The sequence below is a fragment of the Fusarium falciforme genome, chromosome 9 (assembly GCF_026873545.1).
Source record: "Fusarium falciforme chromosome 9, complete sequence".
NCBI lineage: Eukaryota > Fungi > Ascomycota > Sordariomycetes > Hypocreales > Nectriaceae > Fusarium > Fusarium falciforme.
Genome location: NC_070552.1, coordinates 2,739,834 through 2,766,784, shown reverse-complemented (window position 1 = coordinate 2,766,784; position 26,951 = coordinate 2,739,834). Strand labels below are relative to the sequence as shown.

The window sequence follows — 26,951 nt, the reverse complement described above, 5'->3', positions numbered from 1 at the left end:
ATCATAGCCTTCATGGGTTCGATTGACCAGCCCAGCTCATCCGCTCAGCAATGTATTGCGCTCCAGTTCCCTTGTTGATATTTTGATGCCCATTGGCTAGATTGCTGAATAGATCCCCCTTTCCATAATGAGCCACCGCTGCCGCCTGGTTCATTGGCATAGGTGGCTGTGACAAAGTCAGCTCTTCGATGGCTTCTGCCAGTTGATGATCCTGGTCGACCGTCGCTTCGATGATGCATTCGTTGACAAGCTCCTGGGGCCCTTGCAAAAGCTGCAGTAGGACCACCTCGATCCCGCTGGCGTTTGGTTTTCGCAGAAACTCCTCATAGCAATTTCCTCTCTCGGTTTCAGAGGTATCCGCTACAACTCTAAAGATGGCCAACAAGCTTTTGGCAGCTCCTTTGGTCGATTCCAGAGCATCGAGAATTGCTGGGTCATCGGGATCCAGGCTATTCGCCTTCCGCTGATCCTGGATAACCCCCAGAATCTCCTGTACAAGAGCAACCCATTTCCGTGTGTTGCCGAAACTTGGCGGTAGATTATCATGGGGAAGAATTGCCTCCCATTTTCCTGCGACGTCGTCAAGAAACCGGAGCGTGGAAGAAACGAGCTTGTCGATGCGTTGACATGACATTGCGTAGAACGTGAAGAAAGAGGCAAGGCACGGAGGAAGGTAATAAATGCTACGCTGAATTTTAAACGTGGTGGTTTATATAACGCCTTGTCATGTAAGGCAGATACGTGTTAGCGTCAGGCAGACTGGAAGGGCGATTTCTGGACAGCCTTACTCTTCACACTCCCCCCAAAAATGGCCAATCACACCATATCCCGGTAAAGCGATCAAACATTTATTTAACTACAAAAACAGCACGTAGTCAAGATGAGATAATGCTATACACAAAATGCAATACATGCTTATCGCTCATTGAAGTGAGATTGATCACTGCCGAGGACCCCCCTGAATAATCATCGAGTGTGCAAAAACCTGTTGCCCCTTGCCCATGTTGACATGCTGCTGGCCGCTTCCCATATTGCTGAACTGGTGACCTATTCCGTAATGGGCAACCGCCGAGGCCTTGTATATCGAAGGGGCTGGGTCGGCCAGAGCCTGAATCGCACCGGGAACCTTGGCGTCTGTGGGAGGTTTGATGGTCTGGATTGCCGCTAACAATTGCACATTTTCCAGGAGTCTTTTCATCAGCTGTTCCATCTTGCTCTCCTTGGCGAGCCTGCGCACAGCGAGGAGAGAGCGATCGGCAAATGTGGCGCCAGGTTGGATGGTCACGTCCTGCATAATGCTCTTCAGTTGCAGAGCCTGATCTTGGCAAGACTCGAGCAGGGCTTGGACGGCCCCAAAGTCGCCCTGCCCTTCGGTCGATTCTTTGATGCGTCGTTCTGTGGCCTGCAAGACGGCTCGTATGAGGGGTAAACGCTCAGATACCGCGTTGAATCCATCAGGAAGATCGCGGCCACCCTTGATGGTTTTGACCAGTTTCGAAGTTCCGTCGATGATGCCAATGATGGCCGATATGAGACTAATGACCTCCATGCCTGACATAATGTTGCGGTGACTCGAAAATCTCTGGTGGAAGGGCGTAGCGAGGGAGATAAGTTTTCGTTGGGTTACAACCGCACTGACGCCCGATCCCACACATTCTTCTCGCTTTCAACCCATTAGATTGGTTGGGCTTGCCGAGTGGCTGAGACCTGGGGTTTCACAAGGCAATTCTATGCGGTGAGACTGCACTTCTGCCTGCCAGCCCGCCTTATGAGTACAGGGGTTTCGATTTGTGGCATGCACCAATATGAATGAAGCTGTTTGAGGGTATGTTTCTTCCCTTCGCTCATTGGCAAACAAGTAGGTATCTTACTGCCTCTCACTCTAGAGCTGGTTAGGCAGGGACGTGCGCGAGGTTTCCGGTATTTGGGAAAGAAGTCTGAAACCTTGCTACCACTTTCTAAACCCTGACCGAGAACTGCCCTCTTTCATCATCTCTTTTCGGCCTTTTTGTTATCAAGCAGCATCTGCGAGATCGCCACCATCGCTGCCGTGTAGCCGACTAGCCACGTATGTAGCCGAGCGGTACATAGCATGCACCTTGTGTCCCTCGAACCCCCGCCCTGAGACGTCCGAGTACGTGAGCTGGCCCATTTGGAATTCCCCTCGCTGTGTTGACCACATCAGCTCAATTCTGCTTGCTCCTTTAGCCTGCCTTCACCTGTCGTTGTGTTTTCGATCAGCCGACGGCATAACCCACCCCTGGCTTTCGACTCGTTTAAGTGCGTCGCATATGAGAACCATCGACCATGTCGGCAACCCACATGGGAAGGGGTGACATGTTCCATAATGCAGGTACACAAAACATCTGCAAGGATAGTGGCACTCAGATTATTCAAACTGGTGAGTCTACACAGAACCTGATAAGACGTCAACGACTTATGAACTCGGTAGGTCCGGACGAGGATGCAACCCGGGACCGCCGATGCGGCGAGTACTTAGAACAAAACGGCTACGATCCAGCGGACCAGAAAGCCAATGCTGAAAGACAAGGAGGCCAGCTGTTTGAGGGTGCTTGCCAGTGGATCTACGACAACGCCGAGTTTCAACAATGGGTTAATGGCACAGATCCCCCTAGCCTATGGCTCCATGGGGGACCAGGCAAAGGCAAAAGCATGCTTCTGTGCAGTGTCATCAACCATCTGTTAAAGTGGGCTGAAGGAACCCTAGATGATTTTCATCCAAGTCGTCTCGTGACATATTCCTTCTTCAGTGATCCGGACGGCGTTTACGAAGCATCGTTTGTGTTGGCTAGCCTTTTATACGGACTTGTCAAACAGCAACCCTCATACCTCCGTCGTGTCTCGAAGGTTTACGACCACGAAAACAAATACCCATTCCAAGGAAGACGATCGTTTACCGCCCTGGAAAGCATCCTGGAAGACATGCTGCGCGACGCAACAGGAACCAGGGTCGTCTTGGTGGTGGATGCACTCGACGAATGCAAGACCGATCTCGACAGGCTCCTGGATCTGATCCTCAGGACATCATCTATACAAAATGTCAGATGGCTAGTATCCAGTCGAGGCCTTCGAACCATTTACCAGGAGTTTGATCCAGCTAAATCAAAGATACGGAAGTTGAACCTTGATCAGACTGGAGGAGACACCCAGCAGGCTGTCAAAGCCTACATACACCACCAAATGGGACGCCTTCACAGTCTCAGGATAAGTGAAGAGAAGAGAGAGGACCTTCGGAATCGACTATTGCGTAAAGCAGACGGTACATTCCTGTGGCTGTCTATCGTCATGGCCGAGCTTGAGAACGTAGCCAGTTGGGACATCGATGATGTTGTTGATGGGTTGCCAGATGATCTCGAGAGTCTCTACGTGAAGCTACTGCAGAATCTGCTAGAAGATCTTGGGCAGAAGAAAAACAAGAACCTGGTCAAAGACGTTCTCTATAGAACACTCGCTACGACAGCAGCCGCTCTGCGGCCACTCTATATCGAAGAACTGAAGGAATTGGCCGATTTTCCTGCAAAGATTTGCGACAACAGCCAAGTAGAAGAGGTCATCGACAAATGCGGCGCCTTTCTCACTTGCCAAAACAATCAACTCTTCCTGATTCATCTTTCCGCCAAGGAGTTCTTGACACCTGAAAAGTTGCAGTCGGCGTTTCAGTCTAACCCTCTCGATATTCACTCCCATTTGTTTTCCCGCTCGATGTCCGCCATGAAGAAAAACCTGAAACGCGATATCTACAACCTGGAGAAGCCAGGAATTGGTATTCATGACATTGGCCTTGCCCCATCTCCAGATCCACTGTCTGGCGTCAAGTATTCCTGCATTCACTGGATTGATCATCTTGAACAAGTTCAGTTTCAAAGTCGATCGAACTACCAGGCTGTGAGACTCTTCATCGAGAAATCGCTTTTGACCTGGCTCGAGGCAATGAGCTTGCAGAGAAAGATGGGAGAAGCGTTCTTCGCAGTTTACAAGCTACGCAGCCTAATGGTAAGTTTTGAAAACTCCCATTTTTACCTGACCTCGTTTCATGCCTCGAACGAGGTGGTTAGATATGCCTCAGACTTGCAGCCTAGCCTTTGATCAGCAGAACACAAAAGACTACGAACTGGACACTCTTACTGAAGATATCGACCGCTTCGTTCAAGTTCACAGAGAAACAATAAGGGAATACCCTTTGCAAACCTACATATCTGCTCTTATATTCAGTCCAACCGGCAGCTGTGTCAGAAGGTTTTATAGAGGAGAAGAACCCGACTGGATCTCATTGAAGTCAAAGAGGGAAACCACTTGGAGCCTCCAGGCCAAGATCCTCCCGATGCTTGCTTGGCCATGGAGGTTGGATATTTCGACAGATGGAAATTTGCTGGCTTCTATTTGTCATCCGGACTGGCTGGGCGAGGAGTGGGAGGAGTTGTTTGAAGGGGAGTGGGTGTGGGGGGCGCACTACCCCCATGCACAACACCCCAGTTCCTTGCTTGAGATCTGGGACTTGAACTCGCATGAGCCAATTAGTAGGCTTGGCCTTGACTTTAACGTTCTCGCGATTGGATTTCTACGTGATGGTAAGCGGCTTGCCCTGGCAGGGAATCCGAACCGCTTCGAGATCTGGAATGCGGAAACGGGGTCACGCTTACAAAAACTTCAACGCCCCGGCGAACCCAGCGTTTGCTTTACTTCTCTGGCATTACCAACTTCAACACATCTCGACCTGAATGAAGATGTGATAGTATCTGGCTCAGATAACGGGGCAGTCAGGTTCTGGAATCCGGCTACTGGGGACTGCACAAGAAGCGTCCGCACATCTGGAGAAAGAGTTGACGCCCTGGAATTTTCGCAGGATGGCCAGAAATTAGCTGTTGGCTTGGGAAATGGGACAGTCGAAGTGTGGGATTTCAGATCAGGAGCACTCGTTTGGGAATTGAAAGGCCACAATGGTTCAATCGCGTCGATGACGTTCTTAGGGGACGATCAGCTTGCGTCTACCTCAGAAAGAGACGGAATAAGGAGTTGGGACCTGAAAACAGGCGGTTGTATCAGAACCCTATACATGGAGGCTGTATCAATGGTCGTGTCGCTGGGGAGTGATGGGCGTTTTGCCTCTGCGACACGTGATGAGCTAACAGTCAGGATTTGGAACAACAAAGGGGACTGTATCCAACTTTTTGAAGGAGATGAAGAGAGTACCAGTGCTCTGGCCTTTTGTCCTGAGCAACAGCTCCTCGCTCACACCACCGCCTACCAAGTCGATATTTTGGACTTGAAGCTGTTTCCAGTTATCGACCATATCCCTTTACACATCGGGCCGGTACTTTCGACTACGGTTTCTTCTGACAGTCTATTGCTCGCATCAGGCTCAGATGATTCGATCAAGATATGGAACACGACCAACGGCACCTGCATCCGTACAATCGACTGTGCCGGGGTTGAAGGACGTGAGCTTGCCTTTTCTCCAAACAATCGCTATCTTGTATCGCGACGCAGAACTGGCCAGTGGCCCCAAGTTCTCGCCGAAGTGACCATTTGGAACACAGACGATGGCCAGGGTGTCAAAACCTTCTCCGACGTGAGGGAGTGGGAGGCTTTTTCCCCTGACGGCAGACTGCTCGCACTGGCTTTGGACACACCCATCGTGATGGTATGGGATATGGATGCCTCTAAGCAACACCGTCAGATTCAATGCAGCGCCACCTGTCTCGTCTTCTCAGCTGACGGCAACAAACTTGCATTGGCTTCAGACACGAAACTGGAGATCTGGGACATGTCTAGCGGCGAGTGCATTTGGGCTGTTGACCATCAGCCGACTACAGTTACATCTATCACACTATCTGCAGATACGCAGTTGTTTGCTGCGGCCAGCCAAGGAGGCATCGACGTTTGGGACATCAGCAACAAAGAGCTGCATGTCTCCATATCCACTGGTCAGAGCTTTTATGACACTGTGGACGCAGTAGCTTTCTCTCCCAACCGAGATTTACTGGCCTGGATTCTTAATGATAATATTGAAATGAGGAACTTGAAGGATGGTAGGGAGACTCGCTTCTCGCTTGATGGAGGGAAATGGCACCTCTCGAATTATGAGTGGTTCTCACCTGAACTTTCCGGCAGGGCCACCATCCAGTTCAAACGCCCTGACTGCCCAAGGTTGTGCACATCAATCGGTGACCTGGAAATTGGAAATGTAGATGGTGTGATAGCAGGTTTCCACGGTTATCATTTGGACAAGGATCACAAGTGGATTATGAAAAACGAAGAAAGAATGGTTCTTCTTCCTGAAGAGTATCGAGGGGGTCCGGCAAGTATTATCTCAGGGCAAACAATAGCGATCGGTGGTAGGAAGGGAGGAATACTTTTATTTCAGCTTGTTTGACACAGGTTGCGAGAAGCTCCTAAGCAATGAGGGATTCGTAATGAAAGTTGACATCTACCGGTACCAGTCGCCGAAGCCAGTGTTTGTGAGTTGTCCATCACCAAGCCGGTCTTTCGAACGCAAATTAAAGTAAGGAGATGCCTGGCAGCTTCTGGTAGCAACGGAAGGACATGAAGCGATGACTGAGATCTTTCTGGAATCACGCCTCTGCACGCTAGCCAGTCAAGGTTACACGGCTGCGTGTGCTTGATATGGAGAAAGGATAGCTAGTTGAAGTGTGTTACTGTACCTATCCCGAGAGTCGTGATATGTATATTCTTGGCACTCTCTTGTAGCGGTCTTTCTGCCCCGACCTCTTTTTCTCCTACAGACTTGGTGTGCTTCTTTTACCTTGAAGGTGATCAAGTTGTGTACGTGAGACCTCCTGTATATCTGTGGAGCACTGAAAGAACTTATGTATTGACGCCATTATCTAGCATATTTTGAGGTTTCTTTTGTGTTGTGATGAGGAGAAAGCATGGTTTGATGAGTGAGCATCTCAAAGAGGAGTGTGTTTAATTAAACTAAACATTGGAAAATAACATATGGACTGGCTCATAGGGCGCAACAATCTTTGAAACCGTCGGCCGCATGAAATGGCCTCATCCCTAATCATAAACGAACTGACATTGTCATGGGGCAGTGCAGATCTTAATCAGAGCCCCCATGGCTCTAACCGAGAAATCTGTTGGTTGTAAGGCTGGATGTGTTTCATAACTGCATTCCGACCCTTGGCGAAGGATCCGTCTAGCCCATCCGACCTCCTGTGACTCAGTACTCAGCCTCTGTTGGTCTGCCTTGTGCCGCATCCTACAGGTTTCAACCATAGTGCTGGCCAAAGCCAACAACTCCCCTGCATTGGTGACGCCCAACCGACAAGACGAGCAAGGCCAGATTCTATAACTCCCATTTCTCGCCCGCTCACTAATTTTCTAATCTTGTTCTCTCCTCAACTTACCCTCATCAAAACCAACTGACGAACAATCCCTGTCGTGACCATGGCAGACTACAACACCAACAAGGCTGGCGGGGCCAGCACTGGCAGCTGGAAGGAACGCAACTGTCCCAACATGCGCACCTGCTGGAGCTTCAGCTGGAGAGCCTACGACCTACGTACCAGCGACAAGAAGGCTCTGTTCCGCCGCATCGCCATGTGCCTAACACTTGTCATCCGAACATTTCTCTCCATCCTGGGAATCGTCCGCAACTCGTACGGCAGCGTGCTCGTCAGCGTCATCGTCGGCACCATCCTTACTATCCTCAACTTTTTCTTCATTGGATGGTGCTTGGCCAAGATTGGAGAGGCTGAGGGACAGCGAAGAGTGTTTGGCAAGCTTGTGGTAAGTTTGGAACCAAGTATATGGTCGGGGCACATTTGACAAAGCAAACAGGGACGATTGCACTTTGATATTTTCCTTGGTTTCTGCGCCGTAATTCATATTATCCTCTTACTATCTGCCTTTATTGCCTGGAGGGGCTTCGGGGGTGCTGGATTGAATGGCACTTGGCTTGCCATGTGGCTGTTGATTTTTGCTGTTGCATGGATCACGACTTGGTCCCCAGAGGGAGAGAGCAACGTCTGAGCTAGCCGGGATAGGAGTCGCTAGGATCAGAAAAGCCCCTATGGTGAAAACAGGTGCTCTTTCAACTAGTTGTCGAGACGCGCGGGAGCTGCAACTTGTGCCCCTATCTGGATTGCTCCAAGGGTGGGCTGCCACTACAACAAAGAACATATTCTTTAACACGTCAATAGAATCATGACCCGATACCAACAAAACTACATTCTCAGTTGCATGATAATAAAGATCCATGTAGAGCCACTCGTGAGTGGTTATCTAGCCTCAGGTGGTGTGCATACGAGTCATCCCATTCTAGTCATCAGTGGTACGTTGTGTCGCCATATATACAAGGTTTGGCTATTCGGGCTGTCGGAAAGTCGTACCGCGGCTACAGCACGATTTCTTTTCGGCAGTTATTTCGGTAAGGTATTCGAGGGGTCTAACGGTCGTAGATTGGCTATGCTACCTTATGACACACACACCAGATGATAACATTGGGCCATGTACGTATGCTTGCTTCAACCCCGCGCACTTGTCCCAGTCGAGCAGTCAGGCAATTCTTATCTCAGTTACTTCCGATTACCCCAGATTACCCCAGACTTCCCCGGTTCTAAAACGCGGGGCGGGTGATGGGCAGCAAGATTACCGAGTCGGAATGATTCCGATTCCGATTCCAATACCAGAAACTCTAAGGGAGAGTAGGCCGGCCAACATGCATGTTTGTCGGGATTCTTATATACACGTTGATCCCCCAGCTTGAAATTGTCTCATCTTGACTCTCGAGTCTACTACCGAGAAAGATCTACTGGGGGGCTTCCAGTACCAGCACCATTTTCACCGCGCGAGATTCAACAACACCATCTCGTGCAAAATGTCAGACAAGGTTAACGACATGGCTCAGATTGAGCATGTGGCCGATGCGAGGGCCAGCTACGATGTGAACCCGAAGGCCGAGCGTCAGGGGATCGATCCTACACTTGAGAAGAAGGTTTTGAGAAAGGTCGACTTTAATCTCGTCCCCATCCTCTTTCTACTCTTTCTTTGTGCCTTCATCGACCGGTGAGACCCAATACCCTCACCACTCCACTTCATATTTGCTGATGTATTCCGTGCTTCAGCATCAATATCGGCAATGCCCGTATCCAGGGCCTGGAAGCCGACCTCAACATGAGTGGCCAAGATTACAACATTGCCCTTTTTACCTTCTTCATCCTTTACATCCTGCTCGAGGTGCCCTGCAATATTCTGCTCAAGAATATGCGCCCCTCCCTCTTCCTCTCGGCCATCATGACAGGATGGGGCATCGTAACCATCTGCCAAGGTCTGACGCGGTCTTTTGCGGGATTGGTCGTCTGCCGAGTCATCATTGGAGGACTCGAAGCCGGCTTTTTCCCTGCCTGCGTGTATCTGCTCAGCATGTACTACTGCCGACATGAGCTGCAGTGGCGTTTCAACCTCTTCTTTTCAGCCAGCATCATTGCCGGGGCGTTTAGTGGCCTACTGGCCTATGCCATCGCTCATATGGATGGAGTCGCTGGCTATGGCGGCTGGAGATGGATCTTCATCCTCGAGGGTATCGCTACTGTTGCCATCGCCGTCTTTAGCTACTGGATTATACCGGACTGGCCCGAGTCTGCCAAGTTTCTCAACGACGATGAGCGAGCGCTCCTCATTGAACGTCTCGCTCAGGACAGAAAGGACACTCACATGAATCATTGGGATAAGAAGACTGCCAGGAGAATCTTTTCGGATCCCAAGATCTATCTCAGGTACGCTAATGCCGCCCGCCCACTGTTGTTTTCAGCCATACCTAACTTTTGCAGTATCTTGATGTACATGGGCATTGTCACCACCAGCTATTCCGGTTCATTCTTCACCCCAACTATCCTGAAACAACTGGGTTGGACATCGATTCGCGCCCAGATCATGTCGATCCCAATCTTCATCTTTGCAACCGTGTGCGCACTCGTATGTGCCATCGCAAGCGACAAGTTGAAGCATCGTTCAGGATTCATCTTCGGAGGTTGTCTTTTCACCACTATCGGCTATGTCATCCTGCTCAACATGATGTCTGTGAGCGTTGGGGTACGGTACTTTGCACTCTTTTGTATCGTCGGTGGGGGCTACATCGCCCAACCGATTGTACTGGTTTGGGCTAGCAACAATAACTCTGGCCATTATAAAGTTGGTGTCGCTTCTGCGATGCAGGTTGGCATCGGCAATGTCGGTGGGATTATCGCCAGGTATGTTGGTCCCGATGCATGTTCGGATAGGACATCACTAACATGATCTAGCAACATGTTCGTCACCTCGCAAGCTCCGGAATACCCCTTGGGCTTCGGGCTGGGCCTCGGCCTTGTCTGGCTCTGTGTTCTCAGCTCATTCGTTTTTCTGCTTTACATAAAGCGTGAGAACAAGCTGAGAGATCAAGGCAAGAGGGACGATAGGTATAACCTGCCAGAGGATGAGAGAAACAATTTGGGAGACGATCATCCAGCTTTCCGGTTCACCTTCTGATTGACCTTGGCTGTCTGAAAGGATGCGGGGCTTCTCATACTGAATATCGAACTCTTGGAGAAACTGTTAAACGCCATGCATGCGTGAATAATAATTATTTCCCCAAGCCCTAGCCAGGGTTTAGGTGTTTGTGCTTGATACACACTTTGGTACCCAAATATGCTTCGTGAGGAGGCTTTTGGGCCTCGGCTTGTGTAGCACATTATATAACATTAGAGTGGAAGACTGGGCTGTGCTCGGATTTCGCGTTTGGTTCAGGTCGTAGACGTCTGTTAGTAGGAGGAACACGCATGTGGGTAGATTGAGTGTCTTGAGAAGATTAGATGGAGTTACTAGAGATACGTGTGTAGAGAAAATAACCCCTTTAAGGAAACTTCATAAAGGCACCTCTCGCAGCTTTAAGCAGATCACACGCCAAAATGGACAAAAGGGATCCAACTTGCTCCGTCCTCGCCCGACTCATCCGCGCTAGAGTCCACGAATACACACTTTCTTGCACCACTCTGATCTGCTCCTACATTTGGAAGCCTCGTGTCATTCCGCAGCCTTAAAGCAGCCTTGTGAAGGCTACGGCACACGGATTCATCTGTCATGTCCTCAAGCATATTCTCATACGTGGCTGTCGCCATCATAACGCTGTCGTCGTCATCAACCACCCACAGGGTTCCAATGACGTGGCGGAACCCAGCTAACTGGTATGCGCCGATGAGATGAACGCTCTCATCTCGAAACTTTGACTTGGAAACCTGGCCAGTCTCACATGCGGAAAGGTATGCCAAGAAAGGGTTGCCGTCGCTCAGATTCACTTCGAGAACGTCGCCCACAGTCAAGGGATCTGTTTCCCAGTCATGCAGCAGCAATGCACTGCGCAAAGGGTCGGAGATATTCTCCACGCCGTGGCCTGCAAAGTGGAAGATCTGGCAGGTTTTGAGACGCTGGAGGACGTCTTGTTTGTGCACCCTGCTATCGCCGAGCCTGACACTGTCGAAATCCTTGGATGCGAAGAGGGCCTCTACCGTCTGGACCTCCTTGACCGCGCCTCTCAGAAGGGAGCGGTTTGGTGCGTTAGCTATGGCTACTAGAAGCGCTTTGCTTTCTTTTGGTCGTGGAAGAGAAGATGCACGACGCCGGCCGTCAACGAGGGCCTTGATTGATGAGCTGTATGACGATACGGCAAGGTCAATGACACTATCCGTCAAACCCTTAGAGTGATAACCCGCGGCGTGAAAAGGGAACCTGCTCAAGATGCCAGTGGGAATCCACCAAATACGTGGCAGGCACCCGTCCGGCGACGGCCGAGTAAGGCGGAGTTCGTCTAGGACCGGCTTGGCGATGGAATCCCAGAGCCACCTGAGCACAGCAGGCCTCTGCAGGTTCCTGGACCATTTTTCCAGATCTTCAAGCGTAACCCCGTTGAGGTTCAAGACGTGGACTCTATCCCTCTCGATCAGGATGGCATCGACACCTCGGTACGCGCTCACAGTGAGAACGATAAGATGGCCCCGCGCCGCCTCATGGATTTCCTCATTGCTTGGCGGCTCCAGGAAGCGCTCGAATCCCTCCTTTTGGCGAATTTCGTCCAAAAGGGCATCAAACTCGCCACTTGCAGCGTGTTGTCGCGGTGAGTCGTCCTGTAGCTCGTCCCGGAGCGAGTCAACCCGCTCGGCGAGCTCAGGGTAGTCTCTGCGGAGCGCGACCAGATCGGGACGCAACTCGGCCACGGAGGCGGCCAGTGACTGACGGCCCATCTCAAGCAGGCGAAGAGCCGCGTATCCATCCTGGCCGCTTAGGAGAGCCGCAGCCGCGGCGTCAGCACCGAAACCTACGACGTCGTCGGCGCTGAGCAGCCGCTGCTTGTCTGAGATTCGGATCGCGCGTGACGAGAGCTTGGGGATCAGCTCGATGGCTTCGAGGGAGGCCTCGTACGCCTCCTGCCACCTGGCCATGTCGCAGCAGATACGGAGCATTATCCGGCCGGCTTGCACGCGGTGGAAGACCGACGGGTAATGGGGGCTGCGGAGGGCTTGTCTGAAGTGGCCCAGTGCCTCCTCCGCCACTGACTCTGACGCAGACCGGCAGAAGCGGGCGTATAAGAACAGGCCTAGGAAGTTTTGCAGGTGGGCGTTCATGGGATGGTCATCTGGTGTTCCGTCAAGTGTTGATCTTGCAACGTCCATCGCCTTATCAAGGTCGGTCATTGTCTCCGAGTCGGTCATTTCGTATCTTTGGAAGAGGCGCATCGCGAGGTTGACACCAATCTCCAAGGCACTGGCGTGATTGGTTGGGTCCTTCTCCTGTGCCTCTCGAAGTGATTGAATGGCCCTGTCAAGGTCGTTCGCCTGCTGTGTGACCCCGGCTCGTCCGCCAAGCGCATTTGCAAGTGTACACAGCGCGCGGGACGTCAAAAGGGAATTATCGCTTGCATAGCTGAGTGCCTCCTCTGACAGCTCGACGGCTCTGTCTATATCGCTGCGAGAGTCGCCTTCGTCCTGCTCGTAGCGTCTTTGCAAACTGGCAGCGAGGTTTAGAAGCCACTCCGCCCGGCTGGCCTGCCATTCTTCCCAGGGAACAGCCGCAATGAGCCTTTCCCTGATGTCAATGGAGCGGTCCAGGTCGCCCAAGGACCCTGCCATTTGGAAACGCTCCTCGAGTCTGGCCGCCAGGGTGTTTAAGGCATGGATCTCAATGCTAGGGTCGAGTAGGATGGTGCCTCTGGGTCTGCCCAGAATGGATCTAGCTTGTGGTGAAGCACTCACTGCTTCATCGCTGAGCTTGATTGCCTTGTGGAGGTCTTCAGGATCTCCGTCTTCCCAGTACCGATGCCCTAAGGCCTTGGCGTAATTGCTCGCGCGCTGGGTTTGACGGTTGTCGTTTCCAATTGTGACTCCAAGCTCGTAAAGCTCTTGGGCGAGGTTGAGAGCAGAGTCTAGGTGATACCTGGAACTGCCTGACTCGAAAAGATCCAAGAGGGTTGCGACAAGCATGTCTCGTGCCTGTTCTCCTCCTGGATCTTCCTCATCGCGCCATTCGCAAAGCGCAATGGCGCTCTCTATCTCTTCGGGAGATCCTTCCCCGACATAAGCCCGGAGATCCAATTGGAAGAATTCCATGTCTGCCATACCGTAGTTGGGCAAAACTGAAACTGAAGTGACACCTGAATAGGGTATGAGCCCCCAGATTGATTCAACGTCGGAAGGCAAGGAATGATACCAGAGTCGTGACGTCTGTGCTTGTGGAGAGGCTTGAAATTAAGTGAGAAAGGACACGACTTAATTGTGAAGATGTGCTGGAATTTGAAGGGCAGGAGGCTAATATAATAAGGGGGTTATCAGGCAGCAACTGATATCCGCCATTACAAGTTGGGCTTGCATAATAATATGCATGGCAGCCATTTTAGTAACATCCCTAAGCCGGCAATGTTTTGTCTCATACACGCCGGGCGAAAGTGCATGTCAGAAAGGAGGTGTATGCATCGCATAGCGCCTCTCGGTCTAACCTTTCTAGGCTTTGTACTTCTAATAAGGACATGGCGTATTACGGAGGGTACAGATCCATTGGACCAAAAAGCAGTGGCATGTTGAGAGCAGCCAACCGAAGCCTGATTTCAGAAGGCGAAATCAGGCTGTGGGATCTGCTACTCCACGATACATGGAACGGAAAGGACGTTCATCTCGACGGGACGCTTAACCAAGCCGCTGCTTCAAGGCGTCAAGGTTGCATCAAGGGTATTAATTCTCATTAAATTTCAGGTTTATCCAGCGCGGACCATATCGCAAGACCACGATCCAGTTCAAACGTTGCCACAGCTCAAGGTTATCCACAACAATCGGTGACCTAGACACTCAAAAGGTAGGTTATGAGTGGGTAGATTTTGACGGTTATAGTATCGACGAAGGCCGTGAGTGGGTTGTCAGAGACCAAGAAAGGGGATTAATCTCATGACCGAGATCTTTATGGAGTCACATCTCTGCAGTCTGCGCGCTGACCAACAAAGGCCTTACAACTGCATTTGGTTGAGTTTGAGAGTAGAAAGCTGGCGTGCATTATTGTATATTATGGGAGATTTATTAATGACTCTAAAGGGGCCATCAGCATGAATTGCCATGCAGCCCAGCAAACATCGTCGATATTTAGTCGAGAAAACATCAGATTCGGACCCCCATGAGAGACAGGGAAAATGTCACCGGAATCATACCCTCAGTGGTATTAGGCAACAAGCCTGCTTTAACCCATTATCATTACGAGGGAGGAAGATTGGTTGGGCGCTGATCGGTCCCGATTCAATAGCTATATCCGAATTCCCAAAAAAATATATCCCACTCGGAAGCCCAGAAATGTCTATGCGTAGAACCTTGTAGGTGGCCAGTGTGGTGCTATTTAACGGTGCTGGCCAACCGAGGCAGATTTCGTTATTCTGTCTGTGAATGTCGTTATTCGCAATCCCTGACTGGAAAAGAGCACCAAAGTGTAAGCAGAACTAGCGCCTTTCTTTTAAAAGCCGTCTTGAAAGAGCTAAAAAGGCTTCATTTATGAAGCATGTGTAGCCCCGAGCTATCCCTCGTACCCCAGAAAACGAATTTGGGGTGAAATCGCCACTCCAACCGTTCAGAAGGCTCAATGAACCGCAGAGGTCTCTGTAGAACCCCCATACAGCACAAACCCACGCACCCGCATGAACCCACGGGGGTGGACTGACAACTCTGGGGCTTGTTCAGGACGAGGTTCTTGGCCAACGGACTGGACTCCGGCAGGATAGCCGAGTCGTTCGAGTGCTGAATTGTATCATATCTTGATGGATTGGCGAAATGTGGGATTTCCGTTCTTGTCAAAGAATGCTATTCGCCGCCCCGTATATGCTCGTACATATATAACGGTAATGTGAAGACACTTAAACGAAGACTTCTACACACTGGCATGTTCAACGCACAAGATAGAACATGGCATTCTCGGATCTCTTTTCGAAAAAGACGCCTGACGTCACCGTAGCCATCCAGTCGGACCCTGAATCGAGTGACTCTGAGCCACACGTGATTCAGGATGGAGGACTGGCATATACACGAGTGAAGGGCGGTAACGGATCCAAGCCATCGTATCAAGAGGCTGTGGGAGCTCCCGTTGAGAGCGACTCACCTCTTGGATACAACGTTGGTTGGGTTACTGTCATCTTCCTGAACGTTAGTATGTGAACCCTTTCCCATACTCTTACAGAGCGATACTGACTTTACAGACATGATGATTGGGACTGGTATCTTAAGCACGCGTAAGGCTTCCTATACTTGAACTTTTGTCCTTTACTGATATTCTGATGTCACGTTAGCCGCCAGCATTCTCAACCGAACCGGATCAGTTGGACTTGCTCTCATCTATTGGGTCATCGGCTTCGTCATGGCAGCAGCGGGAATCTGTGTTTATCTCGAGCTAGCAGGATACTTTCCTAATCGCAGCGGCTCTGAAGTAGTCTACCTGGAACAGCAATACCCTCGACCGAAGCACTTCTTCCCAATCACGTTTGCCGTTCAGTCTGTTCTGCTGAACTTCGGAAGCAGTAGCGCGATTGGTGAGTGACCTCTGTTTCTAACATGGGTGTGCTGACCCGTATGCAGTCCTGGCTCGGTATGCTTGGAGGATGACGTTCAAAGAGCCAACTGAGTGGCAAGTTCGAGGAGTAGCTATCGCGGCGTATTCGTTGGCCATCATCTTCGCCGTTGCTAATAACAAGTGGTCGCTTTGGGCGTCCAACTTTATCGGAGCTCTGAAGTTGTTGACTCTGCTATTGTATATTGAACCTCAACAGCGGCATATTGGGAGATTATTGCTGATTGACAATCTAGCATCAGCATAACTGGCCTGGTCCTTTTAGGCGGCAACGTCAAGTCCATTCCGAACCCAACCGCCAACTTTCACAACGCTTTCGAAGGCGCCACTCCCAACGGAAACGATCTCGCTAGTGCCCTAGTGAGTATCGTATTCTCGTATGCAGGTTACTCTAACGCCTTCAACGTCGTCAACGAGATTAAGAACCCGATTCCGACCCTCAAAAAGAATACGAGCGTCGCGCTTTTAGTCGTCGTTGTCCTTTATATCTTCTGCAATATCGCCTACTTTGCGGTTGTTCCCAAGGACGAGTTCAAGGAAGCTAGCGAGATTGCTGCGTCCATCTTTTTTACTAAGCTCTTTGGCGAAAGTAGGGCTGCTGCGAATGTCCTCAATTTCATGGTCTTGTTGAGTGCGTTTGGAAACCTGCTTGCAGTTTTGATCGGAAACTCGCGCATGATTCGAGAGATTGGAAGGTAAGAAGGCCAAACAATTGGCGAGTAAGGTTATCTTACTGATGTTACGCCTCATAGACAAGGCGTCCTGCCATTCACAGAGTTTTGGGTCTCAACAAAGCCCTTCGGTACACCCCTCGGCCCTTGTTTGCTCAACTTTGCCGTCACCATCATCATGATCATTGCCCCACCCGCCGGTGATGCCTTTGCCTTTGGTGCGTCTTACCGCTGATTGCCATATTTCAAGACTGATAATGAATCTAGTCGTCAGCTTGCAAACATACCCTTCAGCCCTCTTCAACTTTGCCATGGCCATCGGCGTCTTTGTCCTCCGCCGCCGTCGCAAGCGATCTGGTCTCGGATATGGAGAGTTCAAGGCATGGGATGTGATGGTCATCTTTTGGACTGCTGTGCAAGTGTTTGTCCTCGCAATGCCTTGGTGGCCACCAAAGGGCGGTCCATACGCTGGAGATGTCAGCTTCTGGTATGCGATATATTGCGTCGTTGGAATCGGAATGTGAGTTCTTTCTGGCTTGAAACCTCCAGTTTAATGCTAATGAAATGCAGCCTGCTCCTCTGTGGAATATACTACGTGTTTTGGATGTATCTCCTCCCACGCTGGGGAGGATATGTCATCCGATCTGAACTTATCGAAGTAGGCACCGATGGAGCAAACACTCACCGTTTACTCAAGATACCAAAGGCACAGATTGGTCAATGGGATAGGGATCATGACGAGGTGGGAAAGCTACGCCAGAGAAACGTGGCTGACTCGGATGCGTCACTTGTTAACTAGGCGTATCGTAACTGTCCGACCTTAGATTGATGCTGCACGTAGTTTACTCGTGCTCGGTTATCTAAATCTCACATGAAACCCAAGTTTCAATCTCCCTCCTTTCAATATTGCATGGCTCGCTCGTGCATAAAACCACAACTTCAACATCTCGATTACACATTAGCAGAGTCTCCACGACCCTTGCCCCAAATCCTCCACCAACTCCTCCCCCCTACTCCTCTCCTCACTCCCGCTCCTAATCCTATTCACACTCCTCTCCCTACTCCTTGACCTACTGCCCATACGCCTTAACTCGGCTTTTCTCTTCTCTCCTTCCTCTTCCATCCTTTTCTCCTGTTCCTCCTTCTTTTTCTTCTTCGCATTCCTGTTCCTCTCGATCAATCTCTTTAACACTATGGGAAGCACAGCCAAGGCTATTGTGGCTACCAGTGAGATTGCTAAAAAACGCATCAGCTGCCTCATCGACACGAAAACTCCAGAAACTCACCTAGTCCTCCCCCAATTTGCCTCTGGCTCCAGCTGACGCCCCCATCCTGGGGAAAGTCGCGACTTGGAATGGCAAAGAAGGAAGTTACGAACGAAAGAGGAGCCTTGTGTAATTGTTAGATGACCACGGAGCTGGGTGTTGCGTATTGATCTACGTACGTAAACGACGGTGACCACAGTAAAAGCAAACAAGTAGATTGACTGCTTATCTGCTTTCGCTTGGAGTGCCTTACTGCTCTCTAGGAGCTCCGTGGTACCTTCGGCTGCGGCGAGGTTCGAAACCTCGAGTTTCAAGTTTAGAAGATGACCAAGCTAAATTGCCGTCAAGTATTAGCCAGCTTCTAGCTTTGTCCTTTCCAGAAGACTTACCGCCTTCTCAACTACCTGAGCTCGCTGATCGATGTTGGAAAGTCTCTTCACCCACAGGGCAATCCCAAGCTCGGCCTCATGGAGTTGATCCCTCGGCGTGTTGGCAGCGGGATCTTTCATGAGCTTCTCAAAAGTCCTCATGACAGTTTGTATGGCGCGCTCCTGCTCAGAGAAGATTGAAGAGATCATTGCCAGCTCGTCACGAATGTCCATGATGACACGAAAACATTCCACCTCACTGGTGATGCTTTCGAGGGCGGATGAAGGCCGACTCTCACTTCCTCCACGAGCCCTTGGTTGGAATTTCTTGAATATGTCTAGTTGTTTCGCCATCTATGTCACAATGAGGATCACCTTAGCATAACCCTCTCGCGCTCCTTGAGATAGTCAACAGACCTGTGCTGATGTATCAAACTCGAACATTGTAAGAAGACTCTCGTGGAGGCCAGCATAGTAGGGCGCGTCGACGATCGTGACCAGACTCGCCATGATCTTTGAGGCAAGCTCCATGGCATTCTGGGGGTGAGATCTCGTGGCTGACTGGTGGACATTGTCAAAGGTTGTGAGCTGGGAGTTGGAGTTCTCATTGTACTTTGCTGGGAAAGCCGTGATAACGACATCTTGTTGCACATGAGCCTAGGCAGTTGGGCAGTTGGGCAGTTGGGAGGGCCTCATCGTCTGGGCTCTTACCACGACCGATTTTCCACAGCCTCAACGGGCTGACCATCAATATTCTTGACGCGACAGCCCGTTTCCTTTTGGAATCTTGATCCTCTCTGCCATTAGATAGCTTACCGGCCCGGTAATAGTTGTAGTAGCGAAACACAACCTGGTCGTGATTTAGGTCATCTTCATCGCCAGTCGTGACAGAGAATGACTCGTCCAAGCTACGTGAAATCAGCAGACTCCTGCCATCAGGATCACCAAGATCGATCTGTGCCAATCGTCATCGCGCGATCTTGTTGTCTCGTTCATGGTAAATCCTGCTGTCCTCCGAGTCCAGAAAGTTCATCTGCGTACACATCCAGGGTTAGCTAGAGGCAGCTCTCCGATCATCAATCATTCTTACCGCGATAGAGAAAGTGGCATCACCCGACTCATTGGGTTTGTCGAACCTGGGCAACTCGACAATCCTTTTGCCAGAAAATGTCTCGTGGAGAAACGACACAACCCCGTTTCCCCCCTCCTCGTTATCACTCTCCCACCTTGGAATCATTTCTTTCGTTTGCAGTTTCCAGATCAGATCCTATTGTTTTGTCAGGACATTCCATCATACGGCATTGGGTTGGAGGGGGGACTTACGGACAACCACCCTTTCTGTTGAACGGTTAGCATTGCTAGTTATATATCAGGGTAAGAAGGGGTCCAAGAAAGCTCTGACATTGACTGCAGGGAGATGAAACCATATCCAGCTAGGAGGTTTTTCACTAGTCTTGATTTCTACGGAACTCCACCAGGACTCGCCGTCGAGACCCAGAAGTTGAGACAATGTTGGGTTGAATTTCTTGTCATTGGTGACAACATGGACTCTGGCCTCTTCCCTTCCCGTCGTCGGTGAATATGTTGCTGATGACATTGTAGCAGGGGACCAGTTTGTATGGCCTAATACGTGCGATCTCTGCGGAAATATTGGTCTAATTTCAAGGTAGAATCTGCTCTTAGAGGTTATAATTGATCAGGCACGGAAGATGTGGCATTGGGCATCCATTACTCTGCCCAATATGTGCAAGCTGTCTCTAAGCGATGATATGACCCTCGCGTAGAAGCAGCTGAACGGCCTGGATGCAAGAAAACGCCACAGGATGCAACATCGGCTACTTATTAGTCGCTACCCTCTACACCAACAGGGCCTGGATTGCGTGATAATTCCCATGCAGCATCTTTCGTAATTTCTTGATGCGAAGTGAAAGGATAGTGAACTTACGGAAAGTCAGCTCTCCAACCGGTCATACAGTTACATAAGTCCATATTTCGAGATTCTGCGTGACACTATATTACTCAACGCGATGCTCAACATTTCTTCGGAGCCTTGCGAGCAGGAAGTTAATGTCATCTGGAGGATGAAAGAGGCCGGCACGAGACACCAGTACAAAGGCATTACGTTATGCTTGCCTTAGATAAGCTCTATTAATATAGTAAAAATTCTAAAAGACTTTGTAGAGTATTCATAGAGTACTGATTACCATAGTTATAATTTTAATTCTTTTAACATTGTGGGTAGATTATTTCCGAAGAGTTAGATGTGCTTTGCCCTGTTTTTGTCTTATTCTTTTGCCAAGCTGCGTGGCCAGGTAAATGACATGTTTAAGAGAATAGGACAGAGTTTTCTCAAGGCGTGAGGCCATTGCCTCTCATCTGAGATCTCAGCCTGACTTTGATTTGACCAGAATGGAATGGACTCGAACAGTTCTAAAGTGTTGGACTAAAGACCTAGCACCCCTGCTTAAGAAGACATAAGGCTCAGTTGCCTGTCTCCTTACACCGGGTTTTTCATAACTTGATGTTCCACGTAGACAGTGTACAGAAATGGGGTATTGGCATAGACAATCCGCATGAAGAGGTCAATGACCGGCCATATGAGTCCTTGATAACTTGTCCCTATAGACTTGTTAGCGACAATATGTAAAGGCGACTGCGAAACCTACCTTGTACTAGCTCGCCCGCCCATGTTGCTGCCATGAAGGTGGGGTAGATATCAATAGCAGCGACGCTGTACAATGGTCAGTAGCTATCCAGTGTGTCGGGGGGTAGGGGATACAAACATCAAGCCAGCACAAACAATGATGAACAACTCTAGATGGTTGGTCCGGATCAACAGCATGAACATGGTAGCAATGCCAAGCATGAAAAGATCCAGAAACATGCTTAATGACATCTGAAATACATGGACATAGATGTAGTTGATGCACATGCCCTCAACATCTGCCTTCCATGCTTTCTGGAAGGGTTGGCACTGCATGGTGTAGAGCCAGGTGAATGCAACGGTCCAGCACGTCGCCCATCTCCAGGCCTTGACCAGATCCTGTCGTCCTGGGTGTAGGTTGTGATACTGCTCGATATAAAAGGATGTGATGCTGATTTTTGTAGCGCCGTTTGCGAGGGTGTACTGCGGATTTTTGCGTCAGCGATGGGGACTTCTTCGGAGGGTGCAAAGAGCTTGCCAGCAGGTCGCTGAGGTATTTGGACAGGAGAAGGCGTTCGAAGTCGGAGTTTGAGCGCCCGACAGCATCACTTCCTCGACGAATCTCTATTCTCCTTGGTCAGCCGAAGAGTACTCAAACAGTCAACACCTGGGTGGTGATGTACCAGGCCAGACAACCATCGAGTGTCCAATGGCGAGTACCTGCAGGGGAAACATTAGCTGTGTTTGCTTGCGCGGAGAGGGGTAAAAGGCATACATAGGCGACAACCATGAAGATGTCGGAACGGTACATGTGGTATCTTGGGTTATCCAAGCTGGTCGACATGTGTCTGTCCCGCCGCCAGAGGCGGAGCATCACGAACAACATGGCCAAGACATTGACACAAAAGCCAATAGACCAAGCGGTGAGGTCAGAGCCATAGACAGCCATTGTGGAGCGATACTCGAATGCATGGAATTGTGAGAGTTGGTGGTTGTTGATGATTTGGTGGAGTGGGAAGAAAGAGGCTGTGCCCCGCCAAGAGCGGTTGCCCCTGGCCACTTGCTCCTTCCTTCCTTCAGTCTTGGCGGTTTCTCCCCCTGCCTACCTACCTTACCCGGTATATAACTCTTTAAATGCATGTTTCTTTAATTTTCACGAATTCAAAGTAAGCCAGGTGTTATAAGAATTTCCTAAGTTATTATGACCCCACTTAGATAATATTTCGAACAGCCCTTGACAAATGTTGGGCATGGGTAATCAACGGCAAAGAATACTTAGTAAATAGGAAATCCTTCAAAAGAGAGTAGAAGTCATACAAAAGAAAACCACTAGGGCATGTCTATCCATTCAGTTGCGTGAAACCGCAAAGCCATGGCCTGTAACCCCCTACTCATCTACCTGGTAACACCCCGGGCAGTTGAAGCATGCCGGGTCATCCCACACGGCATTGAACAGGGAAGGATTGTCGGTCTGTAGAGGGACGGGATCATCTGGATTCAGGGAGAGTTTGAACGCTGAAAGCATGCAGCGGCCGTCCTTCCAACCTGAGCCCTTGCAATCTTGTATCGCCCTGCAGATGGCGGCGCACTCCTCGTTTGACCCCTGCAGCTGCAACGGGTATTGGTCAGCCCACTGATCTCCTGTCCAGTACCCGCCGGGCATGTAGGCAGGTAGGTTGCAGATGATATCTTCCGAGACGCCGACCCGGCTGCAGCTGTCACCTGGGGTGTAGGAGCAGAAGGTGCTGGGTATGATGGGGACCGACTCTGGGATGCAGTCTGGGCAGGTCCAGCAGCGCTTGTCCGTCCAGAGCGAGTGCTTCCAGGGGTCGTCATCATAGATGATCATGTCTGATATGGTGAGAGTGGCGCCCGTGAAGAGGCAGCGGTTCTCGACCATGTAGTAACCTGCCGATTGACAGCCCTCGAGGGTTTGGCAGATGGCAGCGCACTGTTCGTAGCGGTCTTGATGGGGGTAGTCATTTCGACTCTCGGTCCATGTTTCTCCAGTGTATTTGGCAGCGTAGGAGCAGAGAAGGTCGCTCTTGTAGCTGAACTGGCACAACTCGCCGTGTGTGTACCGACAAGTACTTGTCGAGGACTCGGGAGCTTGCGAAGTGGTGGTTGAACGTCGAGAGGCCGTAGGGGTGGAATGTTCCCAGTCGTCATGAGTTAACGAATTCTGTCCCGGCCCAGGTGTGTGATGCCCTCCTTGGTCACTCGTCGCTGGGCTCCCAGGGGTTGTTGGTGTTGAGTGACCCCCTCCGTCAAGTGTACTTGGATGAGGAAGCCACAAGCTCGAGCTCGGCATCTCGCCGCACAGGAAACAGTTGAAACATTCAAGATCAGACCAGATTAGGTAATCATCAAATCCAGGAGTCGGCTCCGGGAACGGAACCTCGCCCAAGCGCTGCTTCAGGAAGATACACGGCTTGCTGGGACTGTATGGGTTCACTGAAAAGGAGAAGCAGTCATCCATGTAGGCGCACGTGATAGCACACCTTTGAATGTCGAGGCCTTGGAGAGGCTTGTCCTCGAGAGTGTATTCATAATAACGTGCTTCAGGCCATCCGCGTCGTTCGCAGATGGGGCTCGTAGGTGTGGGCCATGCTTGGCCGCAGTGACCTGGAAAGCGCCAGCCATCCGGGCAGACAGGCTGTGAGGCAATCGCTGTCCTGGGGGGCTGTCCAGTAGTGGGAGAGGCAGGACTCCTCGTAGGTGTGTGCCAGCTAGCGACAGGGGTATGCCAATTGCCAGGGGTGGACGGGCTGTTGATGGGAGTATTCCAGCTGTGAGCGAGGGAGGAAGAGTTAATGTGTGTGCGCCCACTATATGTAGGTGTGTTCCAGCTTTCTGTAGGGGTGTAGAGAGGTGTGTGCTCAGACTCTATGACAAGAGAATTGATAGTGCTACTGCTTCTCTTGCTGGGGGTGCCAGGTGGCTCTTGGTCCGAGCTGACCGTAGGCATCCAGCCAGGGGTAGAAGGGGTAGATCGAGATGTAGAACGAGGTTGAGACAAACTAGGAGTAGGAAGAGTAGATCGAGATGTGAATCCGGGCTGAGACCACCCAGGGGTAGAGGGAGTAGAAAGAGATCCAGAGCTAGATCTGGACGTAGAACTAGAACTAGAGCTCCTCTTGGTGCTGCTAGGTGAAGGGTTGTTGGGGCTATCCTCAAAATTCAGCTGGAATCGGTCAATATTCTGAGGTGTGACCTGGTTCGAGATGAAAATCGAGTCGACGTAGAGCTCGGCATACCCAGTGCCCCAGCAATCCATCCAGATGCCAAAGTTGGCTCGGGTGGAATCAGCCATGACGGACGTGAGGACTCTCGTCCATCTGACGCTGTTTCCCATGACGAAGTGGTCATTGAAGTAGAAGTAGCGGTTACCAAGCCATGCCTCGACGGTGCACATATTCCAGCCTCCTCCGTAGCTAATGACGGCGTAGTAGAACTGGACCGTATAGAGAACCTTTGTGCTGGGGCGGAGGAACCCTAGCCACGTTGACATGCCTGCGAATGTATCCAAGCCTCGTTTTGCCTTGATCGGCTGGGCCGTTCCGCCGCCATTTGCTCTCATGGCAGCACATCCATCGTCAGGGCTACCGTCGTCCTTGAAGCACCCTCCAATCTGGTGGGTGACATCACCCGAGATTTCCAAGTCGCCAAGGCCATCTGAGAATCTGCCACCCGGGAATGAGTTGGTGATCACAAAAGGTTCTTCGACGATGGTGGTTGGTAAATCGCTCGTCGTTGGTGACTCGCTTGATGTCGGCGGTTCCGCCGATACCAGTGTATCGCTGGACTCCAAGGACTCACTCGACGTTGACAACTCGGCTGATGTTTGCGACTCGATGGACTCAGTCTCAGATAATGTTGGCAGTTCATTCGACAGTAGTGACTCCGTTGACGTCGGTATATCGGTTGACATTAGTGGCTCAGTCGGCGTTGGAGCTTCTGTTGAATCTAGGGACTCGGTTGACAGCAAGGACTCGGTCGACAGCAAGGACTCGGTCGACAGCAAGGACTCGGTCGACAGCAAGGACTCGGTCGACAGCAAGGACTCGGTCGACAGCAAGGACTCGGTCGACAGCAAGGACTCGACCGATGATGGCGGCTCGCCTAGCGTGGAGGACTCGATGAAGGCACTGCTAGGTACATCGATCGATGAGGAAGCTATTGTTGCCTCTGTCTCTGGCAATACGGTTGAATACAGAGACGACACTTCGGCCTGTGAAGAAGTTCCCTCGGGTGGGGTTGGAAGGGAAGAGGATGGCTCTAGAGATGCACCAAGAGAGGAAGCCCCAAAGGACTCAGCAGGTGTAGACTTCTCTGAAGCAGACTCTGTTGGATCCGTAGTGCCTGAAAGGGGAGCCGTGGTCTTTGTTGCAGGTGCCGCTTTGCTCATCGACGACGTGCCCGCGATCAGTGACGTATCTGGGGTAAGAGGGAGAGTCGACGTTCCCGTCTCCTCTTCCAGATCAACGACAGAGATACTGTCAGACTGAGTTGCCTGAGAGCTAGTAGCACTAGATTCATCAAAGCCGATGAGCCTACCGTCGACGCATTTCTCGACTATCAGAGTTAGCATCGAGACTGAACGAAGGTAGTTTGGGACTTACCTCCATAGACACTCAGACGCACCGGTGTACAGTTTGGTGGCCCCAAGGTAAAGACCATGTACACCAGGCCGCTGGAGGAATCTTGACAAAACGTTGCCTGGCCACTGGGTAAAGAGGGGTTCTTGAATTGAAGAGTGCCCCCTTCGTTGGAAAAGGTCCTGGTGATGGCACCATCTGGAGGCGACCCGAGCGCCTGGAACACCTGGTTGCCCTCGCCTTGGTAGTAAAGAGGGAAATCTCCGTCAAAAAGCTCGCCCGAACTAGGACCCGAGCCTAGAGTGAAGACGCTGGCAAAAGTGCAGACTTGAGGGTTACTGTTGCCCACGAATCCTCTAAGCTCTCGCTTCGAGACATCTCCCGTTGGTGTGATGAGGAATATGACTTGTTGACCAGATAGTCCAGGTCCTGTAGAAGTTTCCGATGATGGAGTGTCTGAAGTCGCTGACGGAAGGTCAGATGCTGAGATAATAGGAGACGAGGAACGGTCGGAGACTGTGACACCAGAAGGAATTGATGACTGTTCGGAGCCCGTGGGTTGTCTCCCAGAAGCGGTTGCGATATCGGTTGGCCACAAAAACTCTGATTCAATGTTGAGCGTTGGGGAACTCAGAACAGGAGCCAACGAGTCCAAAGCTGACGAGTTCGGAGCTGCATCGGCAGTGCCGATGGGAGCAAGGTAGGTCGATAGGTAGGTGACGCACCATGACGCTGATACCGGCTCCGCATGCTCGATGGCACTGGCAGCATTGATGAAGCCGCCAAACACTGCAAACGCAATGACTTGGTGCTTCATGGCAGCGGTTTGGGGAGGATCATTGGAAAGATACGACCTTCAGGGCCAGCCCTGGGTAATAAACGATGATAGAGAAGATCTGTTGGTGGCAGTTTCATCGATTCTCCCATTCCAGCAGTGTGTCTCGCCTTCAGAAACACGCGACCAACAATGTCTCAGGGGAAGATCGGGCTGAGTGTCTCGATCACGGTCCTATTAATGGAGGCGAGCTGATCGCTAAAGCCAAATTCCTAAAACCCTAGGCAAGGAGGTTGATTTCCTGAATCGTCTTTGGTTTCTAGGAGAAACGGTGAGTGTCAGCTAGCCACCTAGGACGCCCATAATTCACCACAATTCGCGACTAGATACGCGAGTTGCTCCCTCAAGCCACGTTGTTTCCAATTGCGCAAGATCAGCCCAGAATCGTTCAATGTTCCGGGCATTGTTCCTATTTTGCCAGGTTTTCATAAAGAAGGGGGCGACATGTCGGCGCAGGCGAGTGGCG

The 26,951-nt window shown here is 50.8% G+C and overlaps 8 protein-coding genes across 8 annotated transcripts; 4 read left to right on the top strand and 4 right to left on the bottom strand.

Annotated features, from left to right (window-relative positions):
* Positions 1-10: 10 nt before the first annotated feature.
* Positions 11-634, bottom strand: NCS54_01174400 (Hypothetical protein; the record flags this gene model as incomplete). Its single annotated transcript, XM_053157009.1, has 1 exon — positions 11-634. One exon carries the CDS (start codon positions 632-634, stop codon positions 11-13), a length of 624 nt encoding a protein of 207 aa, XP_053012984.1.
* A 306-nt stretch (positions 635-940) lies between these two features.
* Positions 941-1,558, bottom strand: NCS54_01174300 (Hypothetical protein; the record flags this gene model as incomplete). Its single annotated transcript, XM_053157008.1, has 1 exon — positions 941-1,558. One exon carries the CDS (start codon positions 1,556-1,558, stop codon positions 941-943), a length of 618 nt encoding a protein of 205 aa, XP_053012983.1.
* A 749-nt stretch (positions 1,559-2,307) lies between these two features.
* Positions 2,308-4,107, top strand: NCS54_01174200 (NACHT domain-containing protein; the record flags this gene model as incomplete). The annotated part of the gene is made up of 1 exon (XM_053157007.1): positions 2,308-4,107. One exon carries the CDS (start codon positions 2,308-2,310, stop codon positions 4,105-4,107), a length of 1,800 nt encoding a protein of 599 aa, XP_053012982.1.
* Positions 4,108-7,431: 3,324 nt separating this feature from the next.
* On the top strand, positions 7,432-8,016 carry NCS54_01174100 (Hypothetical protein; the record flags this gene model as incomplete). The annotated part of the gene is made up of 2 exons (XM_053157006.1): positions 7,432-7,773; positions 7,825-8,016. 2 exons carry the CDS (start codon positions 7,432-7,434, stop codon positions 8,014-8,016), a joined length of 534 nt encoding a protein of 177 aa, XP_053012981.1.
* Positions 8,017-8,863: 847 nt separating this feature from the next.
* Positions 8,864-10,509, top strand: NCS54_01174000 (Hypothetical protein; the record flags this gene model as incomplete). The annotated part of the gene is made up of 4 exons (XM_053157005.1): positions 8,864-9,051; positions 9,111-9,761; positions 9,816-10,235; positions 10,287-10,509. The coding sequence occupies 4 exons, from the start codon at positions 8,864-8,866 to the stop codon at positions 10,507-10,509; spliced, it is 1,482 nt and encodes a 493-aa protein (XP_053012980.1).
* A 407-nt stretch (positions 10,510-10,916) lies between these two features.
* NCS54_01173900 (CHAT domain-containing protein) lies at positions 10,917-13,628 on the bottom strand (the record flags this gene model as incomplete). The annotated part of the gene is made up of 1 exon (XM_053157004.1): positions 10,917-13,628. The coding sequence occupies one exon, from the start codon at positions 13,626-13,628 to the stop codon at positions 10,917-10,919; it is 2,712 nt and encodes a 903-aa protein (XP_053012979.1).
* A 1,818-nt stretch (positions 13,629-15,446) lies between these two features.
* Positions 15,447-17,574, top strand: NCS54_01173800 (Hypothetical protein; the record flags this gene model as incomplete). The annotated part of the gene is made up of 8 exons (XM_053157003.1): positions 15,447-15,687; positions 15,737-15,769; positions 15,827-16,066; positions 16,113-16,284; positions 16,341-16,799; positions 16,857-16,993; positions 17,043-17,295; positions 17,346-17,574. The coding sequence occupies 8 exons, from the start codon at positions 15,447-15,449 to the stop codon at positions 17,572-17,574; spliced, it is 1,764 nt and encodes a 587-aa protein (XP_053012978.1).
* Positions 17,575-22,439: 4,865 nt separating this feature from the next.
* Positions 22,440-26,467, bottom strand: NCS54_01173700 (Hypothetical protein; the record flags this gene model as incomplete). The annotated part of the gene is made up of 2 exons (XM_053157002.1): positions 22,440-25,627; positions 25,675-26,467. 2 exons carry the CDS (start codon positions 26,465-26,467, stop codon positions 22,440-22,442), a joined length of 3,981 nt encoding a protein of 1,326 aa, XP_053012977.1.
* Positions 26,468-26,951: the final 484 nt, after the last annotated feature.